This window comes from Molothrus ater, chromosome 1 (genome assembly GCF_012460135.2).
Source record: "Molothrus ater isolate BHLD 08-10-18 breed brown headed cowbird chromosome 1, BPBGC_Mater_1.1, whole genome shotgun sequence".
Lineage (NCBI taxonomy): Eukaryota > Metazoa > Chordata > Aves > Passeriformes > Icteridae > Molothrus > Molothrus ater.
Genome location: NC_050478.2, coordinates 47,845,798 through 47,862,980, shown reverse-complemented (window position 1 = coordinate 47,862,980; position 17,183 = coordinate 47,845,798). Strand labels below are relative to the sequence as shown.

The window sequence follows — 17,183 nt, the reverse complement described above, 5'->3', positions numbered from 1 at the left end:
TAAAATTAGGGCAGAATTAAATTCAAAACAAGCTTGACAACTTGGAGTACTTGCATCTGAAAAGGTAATTTCAATATGGGAATGTTGAAGGCACTCACTTCAGTGGGAATAGTCAATGACACACACAGCAGATGAGGATCAACCGGCTGGGTAGCATCCCTGAGGAAGATGATCTGGGCTTGTAGTGGCACAATGATGGCATGCTGTCACAAAGCATGCACACATGACACGCACCGAGACGTGCGAACAGAAGTCAGCTTGCAAGACGTGAAGTAACCTGTTACCTTTCTCAGCATTGACAGAGCCTCAGAGGAATTTCTGCCTTCCCTTTTGGGGCTGTGCATCAAGAATGATGCAGAGTGACAGGAGGTTTCACAGAAAAACAAGCATAAGCTATAAAAGAAGAGTGAATAAATTAGAGTTAATGAGTCTAGAGGAGAAAAACTTGAGAAAAGATATATCTGTCCATGAAAGCATTAAAAGTGTGATCCTTTCTCCAAGAAGTAACAGAAATGGGTACTAGTGGGGACATTCAGGTTAGGAAGAAGATTTTCTTGTGACATTGATAAGTGAGCAGAGTAAGAAGTTCCTGAGAAATCTGTAGAAGACCTCATTAGAGATCTTTACAAACTGTGTCTGCCCTGTCCCTTTGGAACGGCCTAGATGGTTTAGATCATCTGTTAGGGCAGAGGTTTTGTAAGAGGACTTACTCCAAGCCAGCATTTCTGGAGTTGTGTGCTGTGGCTGAAAGAAGCATTTGCAAAGAGCAGCATTTATTTGTTTCCCCCTCCGCCACAGCAGACTGCCCTGCTCTATTGCCGATTAACTTTGGTTGCCCTTTTCAGAACGAGGCGTTTAGTCAGGGAGCCCTCAATAGAGCCAGACAGCAGTGCTCTCCATTTTCTCTGCTAGCAAGCAGAGATCCTGTAGGTCAGCAGCCAGAAAAGCAAATTTCCCCATCTTTGTGCGTGATATAATGCCATTCTCAGCAACCTTTGTGGGTCACCACCTCCATTCAGCCAGGAGCACACAGTTCCTAGCATATGAAGAAGCATGTTTTCGAAACGTGTTTTCAGCTCTGATTGCGTTAAAGAACGGGTGTTTCTGAGCTACCAGCAGAGTAAAATGCTGACCTCTACCTGTGTTGATTTGTGTGGTAGTCATTGTCCTCAACAGTTTGCCTCTGTCTAGCTGTGCATGAGTGCAGGGATGAAATATGCCCCTTGGAGTGGCAGCAGGACCAGTGGCGTTCAGAGTTCCCAATAACTTCACACAATGGAACATGCCAAATGGAGATGGAGGCTTTTAACAACTGTGCTCAGGCAGAGAGGCTGTGCACATATTGTCTGGGGGGGCACCATGACAGAACGTATAATTTACAGCTCAGCGAGTTCTGTAAAAAAACCTTGCTCAATATCACTGAGCACCACAATGTATTTTACTCTAAAAGGTTGGGAATCTACTTTGATTACAGTTAAGTCAGTTTCAAGCCATAGCAGCTCTGTTCACTTCACCAGCATTGCTTTGTTTAATCAGCAACAAAGTTTGACCTGATGATCAGCAATAAATACTAAATTTGACCCTAACATTTTTCCTATGATTATACATTGGCTAGCACAAACACAGGTATGGGAATAGTACAGTAGAGATACTAAAGCAACCACTCAGCAACTTTTCAGCAACTGATGGTAAAAATTTCTTTTCCAAAATCACTCCAAGTCTTACTGAAAGCTTATGAATCTAAAATGTAAATACAGCTATTGATCACAATGAAAAGATGTGCTCAGCATGCCAACACATTCATATCTATGTGTGTGTAAATACACAATCACATCTGTGTGCATTTGTACACATGGGTAGTCTTGTACATTCTACATTACTGATGCTTGCCTTGAGCATAATAATAATTTTATTGATTGTCTGTTTGGATGCTGGTACCCATGTGTGCAGCTCTCACTCTTGTTCATGTGTTAACCCTACAGAGAACTACTGCTCATGTTTAAGGCAATCATTTTTACTGCTTTAGGAAACGTATATCTGAAAAATTTTCTTGCATTCAGAATCCTGAAATGGGGAAGCCTTTGCAACAAGGATAAAGTTATCCACTTACATTAACACCCCCTGCCAGCATTTGGGTTTCAGTAAATTTTCAATACCTTTTCCTGATTTGGAAAAGAAAAATGTATTAGTGACACACATGCATACATAGGGGCTTTTTTCATATTAATTAATACAGAAAACATTTCTATTGGAAAGGCCTGGGGTTATAGATTTTGTTAAATAGGGCTCTTTGAAGTGTAATAGAGGAAACACTAGGGATACATTTGGCTGTCAGGTATGGATACCAGAGTCTTCCACTAGATGGAATCTGAATTTTCTGTACTGTCATAACTTTATCAGAGTCCTTGTTGTATGTCTAAATGAAGCAAAAATAAATGACTGGAGCTCTCAAGTTAGGGTGCCTGAGGTGGCCCACTGCTTTTGCATGAGCAACAGAAATAAAAACTGGTATTCCAGGTTTTGATGGAATTTGTTGCTAATGCACTCAAAATGCTGCTATTTTTATATTAATATTTTAAAAAATTCTTTAGCCACTACACTATGTGTAATTTAATGCCCAGTGACAGGTTTGTTAATAATGTACCTTTTAGTATTTCCAAGATATTTCATAAGATTTAGCAAATTAAGGGTGAAAGGGTCTTGTATATGCCAACATATTTGAATATGGATACCTATAATTATGTTCAATCACCTCAGTATCTCTGTAAAATACATTAATTCTGTAAATGGGATAGGAAGCAAAGTCTGAGTTAAAAGACTATCACTCAGATCCATTTCCAAATTACCTTTCAAAGCAACAAATCCTCTGACTGTATATGGGAAGATAACTGCCTATACTTTGCATATACAGTTATGTCATTTGAGCTGAATATTTCATTGAACTGGAATGAAATCTTGAGGTTATAAAGGGCTGTTCTTTGAAAGTATCAGCTCAGTAATGAGAAGCAGTGCAGGAAGGCAATAGAGATATTGGGCCCTGTTAGGAAAGGAATATAATAGTAAGTGAAATGCTGGCACAGGATGCCCAGAGAAGTTGTGGAAGCCCCATCCCTGGCTTTGTTCAAGGCCAAGTTGGATGGGCTTTGAGCAACCTGGTACAGTGGAAGGTGTCCCTGCCCATGGCTGGTGGTGGTTCAAACTAGCTGATCTTTAAGGTCTCTTTCAACCCAAACCATGCTATTATTATATGAAAAAGAAAACATTCCTGGATTGTAAGTTTGCATGGCCACAGTCTCCCTGCACCTAGAATACTCACATGGATGTCCCCATCTCAGAGGAGAAAGCCCTATTTCTTATTATCTCTCCATGTGAATTTCAAAGAGAAATGGTTGAACTGGAACTGGATTAGACTAATTTGGAAGGAGGTATTTTTATGCCAGAACAACAGTGTCAGCACAAGGAGTAGCAATATCTTGTAGACAGATTCTTGGGTCTCCTCACCTGTAGGCTTTAAGAGATGCCTTGGAGCTTAGGATCATCTATAAATGGAAGAATCTAAGACTGTGGTTTGGGAAACCCTTCGTCTTCTGCATAAAGCCAGGAATGGGATAAATGGCTTCGTGTGTGTGGAGCCTTGCTGCAGCAGACAGATTTTTGAGGCAGAGTTTTGCCACATCACCAAGCAAGGCTCCAGTTCCTGCTCTACCAGGAGCAAGCAGAGTGGCTGCAGGGTGGCCACAGCCAGGTCAGCAGGATTTGCAGAGAGATATTTCTGTCCAAGGCCGTTTTTTGGACTTGTGTCTTCCTTGTATTCTAGGGGTACATTTAATTTATGGCTGTAGGGGTGAGAAAGAAATCCAGCATCCAGAAACATGAGCAAAGAATGGCAAAGGAGGATGTGCCAGGTGCCAGAAAACCCATTTAACAGGGTTTTACTCAGACAAATATACCTACAAATCTGAAACTTAGAGAGGCAGCTTTCACTATCCAAAAACTTCTTGACATCCCTGGGTATAATTCTAATTATAGAGCCTTTCAAAGTTGTGCAGCAGAAGTGGATTTAAGTTAAATAGTCTGCTCAAACTGCCAGAGGCTTCACAGCTAAGCAATGAATTCCTCTAGTTCTGATTTTATTATTGGGGTAAGATTTTTTCTTTTCTGAGCTTATTGGAAATGGCATTTTTTTATTACTCACTACCTTCAAATATATGGAAAGAAGTACTTCCTGATGTGTGAGTTTTCACCTTCCTGCACTGAGCCAAATGGTTATGGTCTTGTCTTATCTTTTCAGAAATTAATAGCAGATGGGACAAGCCATCGCTGAAAGCGACAGGCATTTATTAATACCACAGTCTAGTTTCTAATGCCTGGTAGGTATTATAATGCCAATGAATTTCTTTCAGAGAAAAACATCCTTCAGCCTGTCAAGGTATTGAAACCTATTATTGAAGTGAGACAGCAGAATCAACTTACTGAAAGTTGTTTCTAAATAAAATCATGTGCAACAGTAAAAAAAAAAAAAAAGAAAAGAAAAAAAGAGCTTTATTTAATGATGCAGCCTATTTATGTTGCCTTATATGTGTCCAGCTCATGATGAGAACTAAATCACATCTAAATATCTAGTGAATTAAAAGCAAGCAATAGCTGCTAATGACTGGTCAGATCTGAATGTGCTTTTCTACTGATGCCAGAGCACTTAAAAGTTTATATTTTTGTACATGTCATAAGTAATTAAAGCTATGAGATTTTTACAGTCAAAGACATCTGATTTCCCCCTGCCCTTTTTAGTATATAATTATTTTCCATTTTTAGCCAGTGGAATTAAGACCCATTAAATAGTAGGACAACTGCTCAGCATTTCTGTCCCTGCCACTCAGTGCAGAGGAAGATGATAAAAAGAGAGCAGGTTTGTAGTAAAAGCAAGGATAGTCTGAATTAACTTTCATTTATAGATACTAACTTCTTGAACTTTACCTATAACCCAACACCAGAGATAAGTTCTCCTAGAGGATAAATCTGAATTACTGGGGAGGCACGTTTCCATGAAAAAAAAACAAATAGAGCCTAGGTAGATTAGCCTCCCTCTGCTGCAGTGAATCCCCTTGGAACATTCCTCCTCACAGGGTTCCACCTTTTTTCCTGAGTATTTTAGAATCTCCTACCCAAAAACTGCTGCTGGTGGCATCAGCTTAAATGAAAGCCTTTGAGATCAGCAGAACCAACACAATAAGCAAGCAACCCCCAGGGCACAGCTCACAGGGAGTAAGGAGGGGTCAACCAAGGGCAACTGATAAAAGCCCAGGCAGATGTGGAGGACCAGATCAGCCAATATCATATATGTTGGTAGAATGTGTTCCCTGGGAGCACCTTTCCTACCAGAGGGTCAGGAGATCCTCCAAATTCACTTCCAGAGACTCCAGCTGCAGTGCCTAAGGAACCTTTTCCAAGATCCTTTTGAAAATCAGCCAAGACTTTCTGTATCAGCTTGTCCCATGGAGCATGGAATTTCATGTGGAATAACTGCACTTGAGGAGGGAGCATTTGGATAGAGCAAGGTGTGGTTTGCAGGTGCCCAAAGTGGGGAGGGTGTAATAGCACGAGCAGAAACATCCTCTCTGATAGTGAAGATGAGTTTATGAGAGCAAACATTTTGAAGTTCAGCTCTGTGGGTTTTTCCCAAGTAGTCAGGCTGTTATTATTGTTATTTATATTCATATAGCATGTAGTAGCCTGAGGTACTGCATTAAGTACTGCTCAGACTCAGTGTTGGCGCCATTAATCCTCATGTGAAGCAGATTTGCCTTTGGGCCTGGTTCAATAGACACAAAGGTGTCTATCTGACTTAATCAACATGAAAAGTTTTCTTTTAATTGCTGGGAGACTGCTCCTTGAGTGGGGCTACCTGCATGATTGTTTGTGATTAGGAATTCTGTTTATTTTGCTGAGCTGAACCAAAAATAGCGGGTTTTTTTCCTCACTCCCTCTGAGGTACTTTGACAAACATGAGAGAGAAACTTACATCTTCAGTGGGAACTGTCTTGCTGTATAACAGAGAAAATGAAAATGTCAATGGTATTTTTATTCTCGGCCCAACTTTTTGGATTTTGAGCTGTTTGTCCATAATCCCTTTTTTCTGCAGCCCCTGGCTGCAGCTACAGGAGCACAGGAAAAATGAGAAACACTTCTCTCTGCTGCAGTAGGTGACACTGTCAACTCCAACCTAAACAATTCTCTGATTCTGTAGAATCCTCCAGTTCATGAAGCAAAAGAATGAGAGGTAAAACAACAGAAGCTGTGCACTTTGGAAAATATGAAGAAAATAACCTTGGAAAATATCTTCTCCCTGCCTCTCTGCTTGGACTCCTTTTTGTCTTTCTGACATCTAGACAGCATGATTGATGGATGAACATCTGACCTTGGTAAGAGTAGAAAGGAAAGCACAGAAAGATTGTGTGGTTTTGTGGTTAAGTTATCATTTAGGTAATTTAATTTTTCTGAGCCTCCATCCTCATGAATAAAATAGACACAGAGGTCAGGGCAAGGGTAGTCCCTGTTGTCTGCAGGTTGTTCATGTGTGTTAATAATACAGCCTTTATGTAATGACTTTTAGACGTGTTATGGTGTGTTTTCAGAATGTGCAGTGCCATCTCAGTGCTAAAGGCTGGAGTCAGTACAGCAAGGCTATTACCACCCTAGCCTGGCAAAGGAGCCAGGGTCTGTGTTCTGTGCCTGAGGCCAGTGCAGGGCATGATTTGCACTAAAACAGCTGAAGTCTCTTGCACTCTTTAACGTCCACTCCCACAGCTGTGGGAGTGCTGGATGTCCTGTCCCTGGAAACATTTGAGATCAGGTTGAACAGGGCTCTGAGCAACCTCATCTAGGGGAAGATGGCCCTGCTCACTGCAGGGCTTGGACTATAAAAGTCCCTTCCAACCCAAACTATTTTATAATAAGGCTGTATAAGGTTAAACCTGGACCAGGGGGCCCTGACCTGTTCTGTGAGACCAAGACCTGAATATGCTATACACTTCATCTTGGAGCTTCCTTTTCCTTTTAGTTTGGGTCTTTATTATTCAACTTTTTTTTTTTCAGCTGTTGTGTTTTTAATTAGCTGTTAATTCCTGGGACTAGTTAGCCTCTGGCTATTTGGGGAATTGGGGAGGAGAGCAGGAAAGATGGAATATCTTGCTTCAGGGTTTTTCTTGGTTGTATCTGTCTACATTTTGTCTTCAATTCTTTTAGGCTGACTGGAGGTAATGGTTCTTAGCATGCTTTATAAATCATTCTACAGAGGATCTTGAGTGAGCCTTTTATTTAATAAGTATGGAGAAGTGGCTTTTATCCCTGCAAAAGCGGTGACAAATTCACTGTAATTTCTTCTGGATTACTGTATTTGGGATAGAAGAAGTAATAGAAGAGTCAAAAATATTGGTCTTACAGCAAGTTCCAATCGCCCTACCTTCTCTTTTACATGCTATAGAAGCATCAGAGTTATTTATGTTGAAAAACAGCACTTTGATTTAATAGCACACAGGTAGGGGTGCTTGGAAGGAATTTAGAAGCTCACTTTGAAGAGTTGTGCAAGTCTGAAAACCTGAACATTAATATTCTTGAGCTTTGGAAAAAGGTGAGTCTTTGCAGACTCACCTGATGTGCAGACACATCAAATGCTGCAGCTCACCTCCATTTCTCGACCCTGCTAGAGCAAGTCTCAGAGGTGAGATTGCTTGCCCAGGAGAGGAAACAGGATGCAGTTACAGGGATTTCAAAGAGAAGTCTTTCTTTAGGATGCTGGAAACTGGCACGCTGGCTCCTTGTCTCCTGTCAGCCTGGGATAACTGCCTCTCTTGCACAGGCTCTGAGTCTAGGCAGGGCTATCACAGGTCTGACTACGGTGGACAGACTTGGCACCACCAAAGCTGTGTTCCTCATAAAATGGTGAAGCCACTGCAGAGAAAGCACAATGCTGACCTACAGAAATTTAAAATTGACTTGAAATGAATGCTTACCATGTGGATTTTGAATGACTGTTCTGTGGGGATCATGTTGAATCTATTTAATCCCCAAAACAGCAGAGGAAAAAGTGCTGCACATCTCAAGAAACCCTTTGCTAGCCCTGCTCACACCCAGATTAGTGATGAGAAATAACCAGATTCATAGGTCATAGGAAGTGTTTTCTTTCCAACCACAGAGGAAGAGCAGAATGGACTGTGAAGTCATTTTGGTTTTAACAAATGTGTAGCTGGCCTCAGCAGCCCTGTGTGTGCTGAGCATCACTGGGTTTCACCAGAAAGTCTGTGAAGAAATGATGCCACAGATGCTCTGTCATGGTCAGCACATGTGTGTGTGGTGTGACTTCTCTTCTGTAGGCAGTAACAAACATTTGGTTTCTGGTTTTTGTACCTTTCTGTGCTGCTTGTGTGGAGAGGTATAAAAGTCCTGTTAAGTACAGACCGGTGCCTTTTTTCTTGTGAGATAAAATGAGAGAGCAGGTGATCAAGCAGGCAGTTGTAACAATGCCTATCCCTTTGACTCCTCAATTTTTAACCTTGAAGGAATGGAGTCATTTTTCCAGGAGCACCATACAGTGCTGTAAAAACCAGGCTGTTCTGTGTGCTCCTCTGGAATCAACATCCTCTCTCTAATAAATTAAAAGGTTTCAATGAAGGCAGGAGTCCACTGATATTTTTTCCCCTTGAACATCTATCTGCCATGGAGCATCTCAAGAAATGAAATGCCCAAAGATGCCAGAAACACTTCTGTGGTGCAGGGCGCTAAATAACATTTCAGCAATAATGTTATTCCCTCTTTTTGGTTTTTTGTTTTCTTGAAGGATGCGTGCTTGTTGTGTCTGTCATCGAACAGCTTGCACAGTGGCACAACAGTACAGTGAAGGCAGCTGTGGAGAGGCTGTGTGACTACATACCTGGTAAGTACCAAATAATGTGCCATATGTCGTGCTGGTGCTGATGTATTTCCCTGTTAATTAAAAACTCACATGGGAAGTCTGGAAAAACTTTATCCATCTCTTGTGCAGTACCTCAAATATGTGTGGCTGGGAGATAGCAAGTTGCTATTTACAGGGAAGTCAGTGACATGGCTTCACTTAGATTCAGAGCTGGGGTTTTGTCCCAAAAGTTAGAGTGAATGGGCCTATATTAAGCCCCACACACATGTGAGCACCAACACATGCAGACCAGTTCCCTTCCTTTTTTCCTCCCTTAGTCTCTTTGTTAGCAGCTTAAGAATAGATTCAATGTATGCCCCACCACTCCTCCTGCTTGTTGATACGGGTCTTTGTAGCAACAGTGAAGATGAAAATGTTTTCAGCAGGTATGGGAACCGCTATTGTAAAAGTCTAAAAATGAGATGAGGCTGACAGGTGTAAGATGTGAGCATCTGATGTGCACAGAAAAGCTACTGAAATGTAATTTGTGATACAAATTTCAAAAGCGATATCTATTCCATGTGAATATATGTAAGACTCCCCTTTTTCTGCCCCTTATTTTATCTACCCAAAGGAGGTTGGAGCTCCACAGGCACACCCCTAAACAGCGAACAGTTTGAATGCCAGAATAGCTCTGTGCCTCACACACCAATCCTATAACTATTTAAGTAGCTAGATCTCACATTCATGATATCTTTTTAATATTATTAATGTAAAAAGACGGCTTAGAATTCTTCATTAAAATGTCATTTTTATATGATTCCATGAATTGTGTCTCTGAGAAACCATCTTGCTCTGTAGATCCCAGTTTCACAGAGGATATGTGTAGAATATTAATTCCCTCCTTTCCAAGGAAGGATTTCCCAAGGCAGAATGGGGCAGGGAGCTAATTGCTAGGATTCATTCATCAATAGAATGACACTTATCTGATTCCTATTCCATAAGTCATATCCTCAGTGTTGTAAATTACAGGCACATAACCATGAAGTTGCAATTAGAAGCACTGATCCTGCTATTAAAACACAATTTTCTTCTTTAAATTATGACATGCTAGCTCTGTGCTCATGATTCACTCAGTGGACCTTGTTCTTCTGACATGTCAAGATATTTCTTTTCAGCTGCCATTCTTTACACACATAAAATCCTATTATGCCTTTAGTTGAATCTGTATAATCCAGTTACCTTCTGAGATGCATGGATATACCCAGTAGAAAAAAAAACTGACCCTGAACTTGAAAGGAGTGAAAAATCCTGTGGATTGTGTGGGAGCTACACTGTAACCCGATTTATCCTCTCCTGGGAGGTGAACGCTGCAGCCCAGCAGGAATCAACAGTTTCCTCTTGCTGCTTGAAACAGCAGAAAAGCTTTGGATGCTGGTGAGGAGCAAACCTACTAAAGCAGGTCATGCATTTCACACGGAGAGACAATTTGATTATTATGCACATGCCTACAATCCATAGCAAGAATAACAGCAACAAATTAATAGCAGCAAGGCTTTTCCTAAGGCATAAAAACCTTAGAAAGTGGCTTTTTTGAGGGCCTCCTATAATTCTGATTACAATCGAGTCAGGTTTGGATCAAGCCTTCTGTAAAGTTGTGTGATGTTCAAGTACAAAAAATGCTTAGAGAAAAAGAGAGAAAATTTCAGTACCTGTCAGTCCCACTCAATCTCATGGGCTGTATAGAAAACAGAAGCACAGCCTCATTTGTATGGAAATACTTGCAATGTGTGTGATTCAAGAGACATGGCAAATAGACCTATGACAATAAGAACAGTAATGTCGTGAGAGAAGAAGGCTCTTGAGCAAATTGAAAGGCCAGGTCTGGGGGAAGGGGCAGTATTTACAGTGTAAGAGGTGTTGTTAGCAAGAATGTATGTTTACCTGGATACTGACTGTCTGCTTGATGACACAGAGGTGTCTGATACCTGAAATGTGCTTTGAGACCCTCTGCCTCCAGCTTTGCCTCTGAGTCATGCTCTGCTTCTGTGTTGACCACGGCTGTGTAAACACCTTAGAGCTCAAGTGCAAATGGCAATGTGATAATAGCATCTTTTTTGCAAATATTTGTCCTCTGAGACTCAGCCAGTGTTTGTGTTTCCAGGACTATGAAGCTATATAGGAAAACGTTCTGGACTGTTCTTAGGGGATCTAAGGCATCTTAGGGCATCTCTTTTACCTGAAGCAAGTATACTCTACATTTTCTCTGAATTTTCCAGCATTTAGTTTTGTTTAAGCTCTTCTCTTGCCCCTGAACACCCACAGTTATTCATAATTTTTCTCTTTCTCTCCCCCTCTTTTCTGACTTACACTGCTTCTTCCTAACAGAGATTTCTCTTTGCAATATCCTCTCCTTGTGTGTGTTAGCAGAGCTGGAGATTTGTGAACACATGAATGCAGCCTGGCTCCAATGGCAAGTCCTGTAGACGCTGCTGGGGCTTTGGTCTTAGTGTTTTGTTGAAAGCCAAAGCCTGAATGGAATCTGAATCTTCCTAGAGGACTTCACGTGCTCAATGATAATTTAACATTATTACTATTCCTTTTTCTCCCATCATTTTTTACACGGTGGGGTAATTACAGGTTAAGTTTCCTATGTGCATTAAGGAAATCAGTGTGACCAGCAATGCACCTATATCAGCTCCCCAGAGCTGATAGGCAGCCAAAGTCTGCTCTCTTTTCAGACACCAGGAGAGGTTACAGCAGCCAGCTGGCTCCTCCAGAGCCAAAAATGTTGTGGAAACCAGCTGGTTTGGCAAACTCATAAGGAGACCATCGCCTGTGATGCACTGGAGAGGTGTTGGGGAAGCCAGCCACGTTTGCCTGCAGGCTACCTTAGGGAGCCAGGTACCCCACTGGCAAGCCTCATCAGAGAGTGTTCTAATCAGCAGTGATGCCAAAAACAGGGTTATGGATGTCTGCAACATCTTTCAATTTAGGTGAACAAGAATAAAATCTAATTCTAGTCAGGAGACCAATTTTTACTTGCAGATTGCTTCTAAAGAGCCAATAGTGAGGAGTTATGTGGCAAAGGAGGCAAAGAAATGAAGCTAATAATTTGATTGAAATAAAACACCTGTCATGGAATAAGAAAAATCAGCTACTGTAGTTACAGAAGCTGCCTGCAACACCATGAGTAGGAGGGTGTTGGGAAAATTAATCTCTTCATTCCCTGATATGCCTTCCTGGTGCCAGTCCTTCTTTCTCAGATGCAGGTTGCCAGCTGGGGTGGCTGCAGTCCTGCCAGGAGAGCAGCTGTGGGAGCAGGAGCACACCCACGCGCACCAGTGGAGTCCCTGCCATGAGGATTTGTACCCTCCACACAGCAGGATTACCCACCCTATATGCAGCAGCCCCCCAGCCCTGGGCATGTCCAGCCTGGTACTGGTCAAAATGGAATATTCAGCCCAAAGTCGGAGGGCAGTGACTTCTTTGGGTGTTTCTGTGTCTTTTCTCTGGGAAAGATGAGAATACTCTGTACTTTCTTCTCCAGGTACAGATAGTTATCTGTCTGGGTAATGGAGGTGCAAGAGAAAACTCTGAGGAGTTTGAGGAGCTGCAAGTTTGTTGCCACGGCACTTGTGTGAACCTGTCTCTTACGAGATTTCACAGCACCACCCCAGCTGGAGCAAGGCCTGGCACCTCCTTTGCAGGATATGTGCATGGTTAACCAGCTCTAGTCTGTTCAGGCCAAGAAACAGGCTTAAAACAGTTTTCCTTCATGGGCTGTCAGATCAGTGCCCTGCTTGTATTCAAACTTCCCCTCTCCCTCAGTGTCTTTGCTCAGGTGCATGGATCACCTGTTATTTTACAACAGTTCCTTAAAGAAATCTCTGATGAGCTGTCTTATCAATGACATGCTTCACACATATTAAGGAAACCATCTGAGCCAGCATCCCAAAAAGGCACACGGCTGTGGACTGTGAAAGGAAGCCAAATGAGAAGTGGCAGGTATTTCTTTGAATACAATTACTCCTGCACAACTCCTGCTCTACACAAAACATATTCTCTTAACTCCACAAGCCCCCAGAAGCTCCAAGGCAGTTCTAGGAGTAGCATCAAGCCAAATATCACTTTCCGCACTTTGATTTATGGGTTTGTTTTCCTTCTTCTTTCAAACCTACTGAAATGTTTATTTAAAGTGCTTAGAAGATGCTGTGGCATGCACAATTTCTTTTGACTTTTCCATTATGTCATACTCAGAAAAATTAACAAAAGCTAGTTATGCTTTTTAGTCTTTATCATGTGACTTATCTAAAGCCAGAAGGTTTTTAGGCAAGACTAGAAATACAGATTTTCCCATTCTCTGGTGCTAGACTGAGGTCAGAGATTCACATGCCTCCCCTAAGGTAAATCAGCATTCACCTTAATGAACCAATTGCTTCTGTATTTTGACTGCTACGAAACCAGTTTCACCATGTTAAGCTACTTTAAAAAAAAAACCTTTAAATTATGTTTTCTAGAAAAACTGCAAGGTTTCTGTTATGTGCTTGCTGAACTTTACGGACCACACATAGCTGAACTGTAAGTATTGCTGTGTCCTCTCAGATTTTTGCTTAGTTTGTTCTTGACATGTACAGATGTGCTGTCAGGTTGAAGCGGAGGGATTTCACTCCTAAAATCACATTATTTTTAAAGCAGAGATGCTTCACAGTGATTCTGGTTTGGCATTTGGCACAGCTATTCCTGAGTGAATAAACACAGGCTGCCACTGGTAACCATTTTGATATTCCATTTAAATCTCAGATCAGGCCCACCTGACATAATTATCTTTTGAAATTCAGCTCATTTGGCTGAGGGAGGAATTTGAATAACCCATGTGTGTGAGACAGGTTCTATAAAATCACACAGTTGTTGCCTGGCTCTTGCTTTCCATTCTACCTTTAATCAGGCTTTCTGATTGTCAGCCCCTACATGCTCTCAGCCCCGACCTTGATATGCACTCTTGGGGAAGCCTACTATTTAATCTAAGTGATTAAAAAAATAAAATGTAGGTCATTTTATTCCTCTTTGAAAGTTCTTAGTTTAATTAACAGAGATTTTACTAGACCTTCTTCTTCCCTAGGGCTTTTATTTTTGTTTTTAAAACTAGCCAAGGGACTGCAAAGTGCTTACAGGACTAAGAAACACTGTAATCAAACATTTTAATTTAATTCCTAATTAGCCCAGAGGTGTGTCCCAAAAAGGAAGAAACAATCCTAGGACTAGTGCTTGGTGATTAAAAGTTAAGGATCTTAGAAGGATTTCTGGTTATGTTGTTGAGTTAATGATTGAACCTTCATATGTGCCAAATTGCATATGCATTAACTTTAACCTTTAAATCTTTGTCAGGCTTATGATTGATTAAAAAACTAGAATAGTTATAATGAATTTGATTCAGGTGCTGCATGTAGAGCACAGTCCTTTTTCATCATCCTGGGTTCCAGTTTTAAATGCTGAGTAGGATGTCGTGGCAGAAAATCGTTAGAACCCAGCGCTGTACTGAGCAGCGGTTATGGGCCACGGTGAAGTGAGCTGAGATTATTGTGTGGTGTGTTGGGAAGATTTAGCTTCCTATGGAAATGGCTTCCACTTTCAAGAGCCCAGAAAAACATAGTCTTTGTTTATGCACCATTTCATTTAGCATAGACAAGGAAATGAATGCTGATGTGGTTTGCCATTCCTTGAGGCTGTGTAAACAGGATCCAGGACAACCGCTTTGTCATCTCTACTCTTCTCCAAAGGTGAGTTGGTTTCCAACTTTTCTTAAAACTACTGATTGTGGGATGTCTTTTAAGCTGGAAATGAGCAGTTTGAAGGCTTCGACTGCACATGCATTGTCTAGGAAATGAACATTTAGAGCATGGACATTCCTAAAAAACATCTATTTGAACAAAAAGTGCGTAACACATATTAGCTGTGTGGACCACCATCCACTGGGTTGAGGGTGAGTGAAAGTCACAGGGCCAAATTCTCCTGTATCAGTCTGGATCAGAGAGGAAGAGTAGGGACTTTATTGTTAAGCAGTACGATAACCCAAAGCATATACTCAGCTGAGGTTCATCTGTGCCACCACATTAGCACAGCACAACAAGTGATCCCCACATTGCCTGATCTGCTGTAACAGCCTGCATGGGCACAAGTTACCTGCTGCAAACACAGGGCTGTTTGACTTGGATTAGTCTGCAGTGCAAGAGGTTTAAGCTAATGTGCATTATCTTTTGCCACAGGCTGAAATCATATTTAATTACCACCACTTCTCTGATGTACAGTTACTTGCTACAACATTTGCACATCCTTGATTGCATGTCCCAGACCTTTGCTATACTTGCATATGTACATATCTGCATAGGTGTCTAAACATGTGCTGTTTGTTTTGGGATTCTTTTGGTTGTGAGTAATATTTTCTGTCCCTACCATCATGCACCTCCAGTCACACTCAAACCTGTGAGTGCTGGGGGTTTTTGCTGATGTTGAAAAGCAAGCCATTCATTTCAGCACCTATTTTTGGAAATATTTTTCCCTGCATCTGGATGAATTTCTAACTGCATGAGGTTTTCGCACAGGGTCTAGTCCAGCAGTCGCTGAAATCAAGCAATCTTTTTATGGGCTTCAATGATCTGCAGTTCACCTCCAAGATGGATTTAGTTCTGCCAATATTAAGGTCTGGGGAAACACTTGCCTTCCAAGAATGACAGTAATATTTGGTTTATAGCAGGTGTGAGTCTATGCTCCACGATATGACAACATAGAGATCTATGGGTGTGCAACCACACAGGAGTGAAAGAAGACAAGTGCAAACAGCAGAGATGGCCCACAATAACTCAACCCAACCAGAATATTGCCCAAACTTCATCAAACAGGTGCCATCAGAAATCCCCCATCCTGAGCTGAGGGTCAGAAGTGCAAGGTACCTCTTGAAGTGAAAGAGCATGCAGGCAATGAATTGCTCTGAAAGAGAGGAATGGGCTCGCCACGGCTGCACAGTGAGTTAGGCTAAGGAGCCTGGAGAGATGGCTGTATAAATCAAAGTGGCTCCTGTGAAGAAATTAAAACACCTGCATTGAAATGCTAGGCTGATCAGACAGAGGGGAAAGGATGCCACTCATGGGGTTGATGTCACATCTTTGTGAGCTCTTACCCATCTCCCAGGACAGGTGTAGGATCAAGGTGTTGTCTCCTTCCACCTCCAGCAACCACTTCAGTGAGTGCACTGTCCACGAGGAAAACAGCTGAATGTGGTGGAGCTTTGGTTTATTTTTTTTTTAAACAAAATTTGGACTCTTTTTTGCATGGGCTGGAGACTGTCCCTCTGAGTAAGCAGCTCAAGCAAACCCTCTTCTGTTCCAAGTAATAGTTAAACCCCTTTCTGTCAAGGTATTTGTTTCTCAACAGGAATAAGGGAACTCTACCAAAAAACCAATTTTTTTACACTGACTGTGTCCTTCTTTTCGCCTCTCTTTATGCCCTGAGAGAGCATGAGGAGATGGGAGGAGAAGAGCAGTGCTTGGAATTCATGCTCAAGTGGTTGATAAATTGCCCACAGGAACTCTGTGACTAGTCAGACTGAGTAAAGATGAATTATGGGTGAAAAAAATTAATACACAATCAGAGACACAGGTGCATAAAATGCAGTTTACCTCACATTTGCTTCTTTAGTTTGTAATTTGATTGATCACTTCAGTTTTATGAGTCTGCAAATGTTGGCGCAGTCCCCTGCCGAGTGTTTGAACAAGACTTTAATACTAATGACTGTTCTGTTCAACTCTATTGATTTTCAGGTACTTCACTTATTCATTTAGACTTTGGGATGCCCATTTTCCCAGAATTAGTATCATATTTGTACTGGCAAAGGGAGTGAAAGAAATAGCGTTACCCATCCTTGGATGGCAGCATAATGCTCAGGCTTTAATTTCCTCTAAATAAAAAATTGGAAAGTGGAAAATATCAGCATGCTTTTTCCATCATTAGTTTATTTTCTTCTGTTTCTGCACTGTTGCTTTAGTGAAGTTTTGTGTTTTGAGGAAGGAAGAGCCCCTGCTTCAGAGGCCTTTCAAACTGTCTACATAATGGAGGCACTGCAATCCGTGTGATACGTGCATCATTTTACATACTTCCCTGGTTTCTGACAAATTAGCCCAAATTATTTTTGGTTTTGCCAAGCTGCCTGGAGCTATTAGCACTCTGTGATTATTCTGGAAGACTTTGCTCTAATTATGAATAAAAAATATTACTCCGTTCGCATGGAGCTCAGTGTTCT

At 41.5% G+C, this 17,183-nt stretch overlaps 1 protein-coding gene across 2 annotated transcripts in view; it reads left to right on the top strand.

The window, feature by feature from the left end:
* The window catches only part of AOAH (acyloxyacyl hydrolase), an 82,397-nt gene that overhangs the window by 5,267 nt on the left and 59,947 nt on the right, over positions 1-17,183 (top strand). For both annotated transcript variants that reach the window (XM_036405980.2, XM_036405981.2), the window contains exons 3-5: positions 8,834-8,929; positions 13,408-13,468; positions 14,568-14,667. In XM_036405980.2, the coding sequence (XP_036261873.1) occupies positions 8,834-8,929; positions 13,408-13,468; positions 14,568-14,667 (257 nt within the window). The remainder of the gene's footprint in view (positions 1-8,833; positions 8,930-13,407; positions 13,469-14,567; positions 14,668-17,183) is intronic.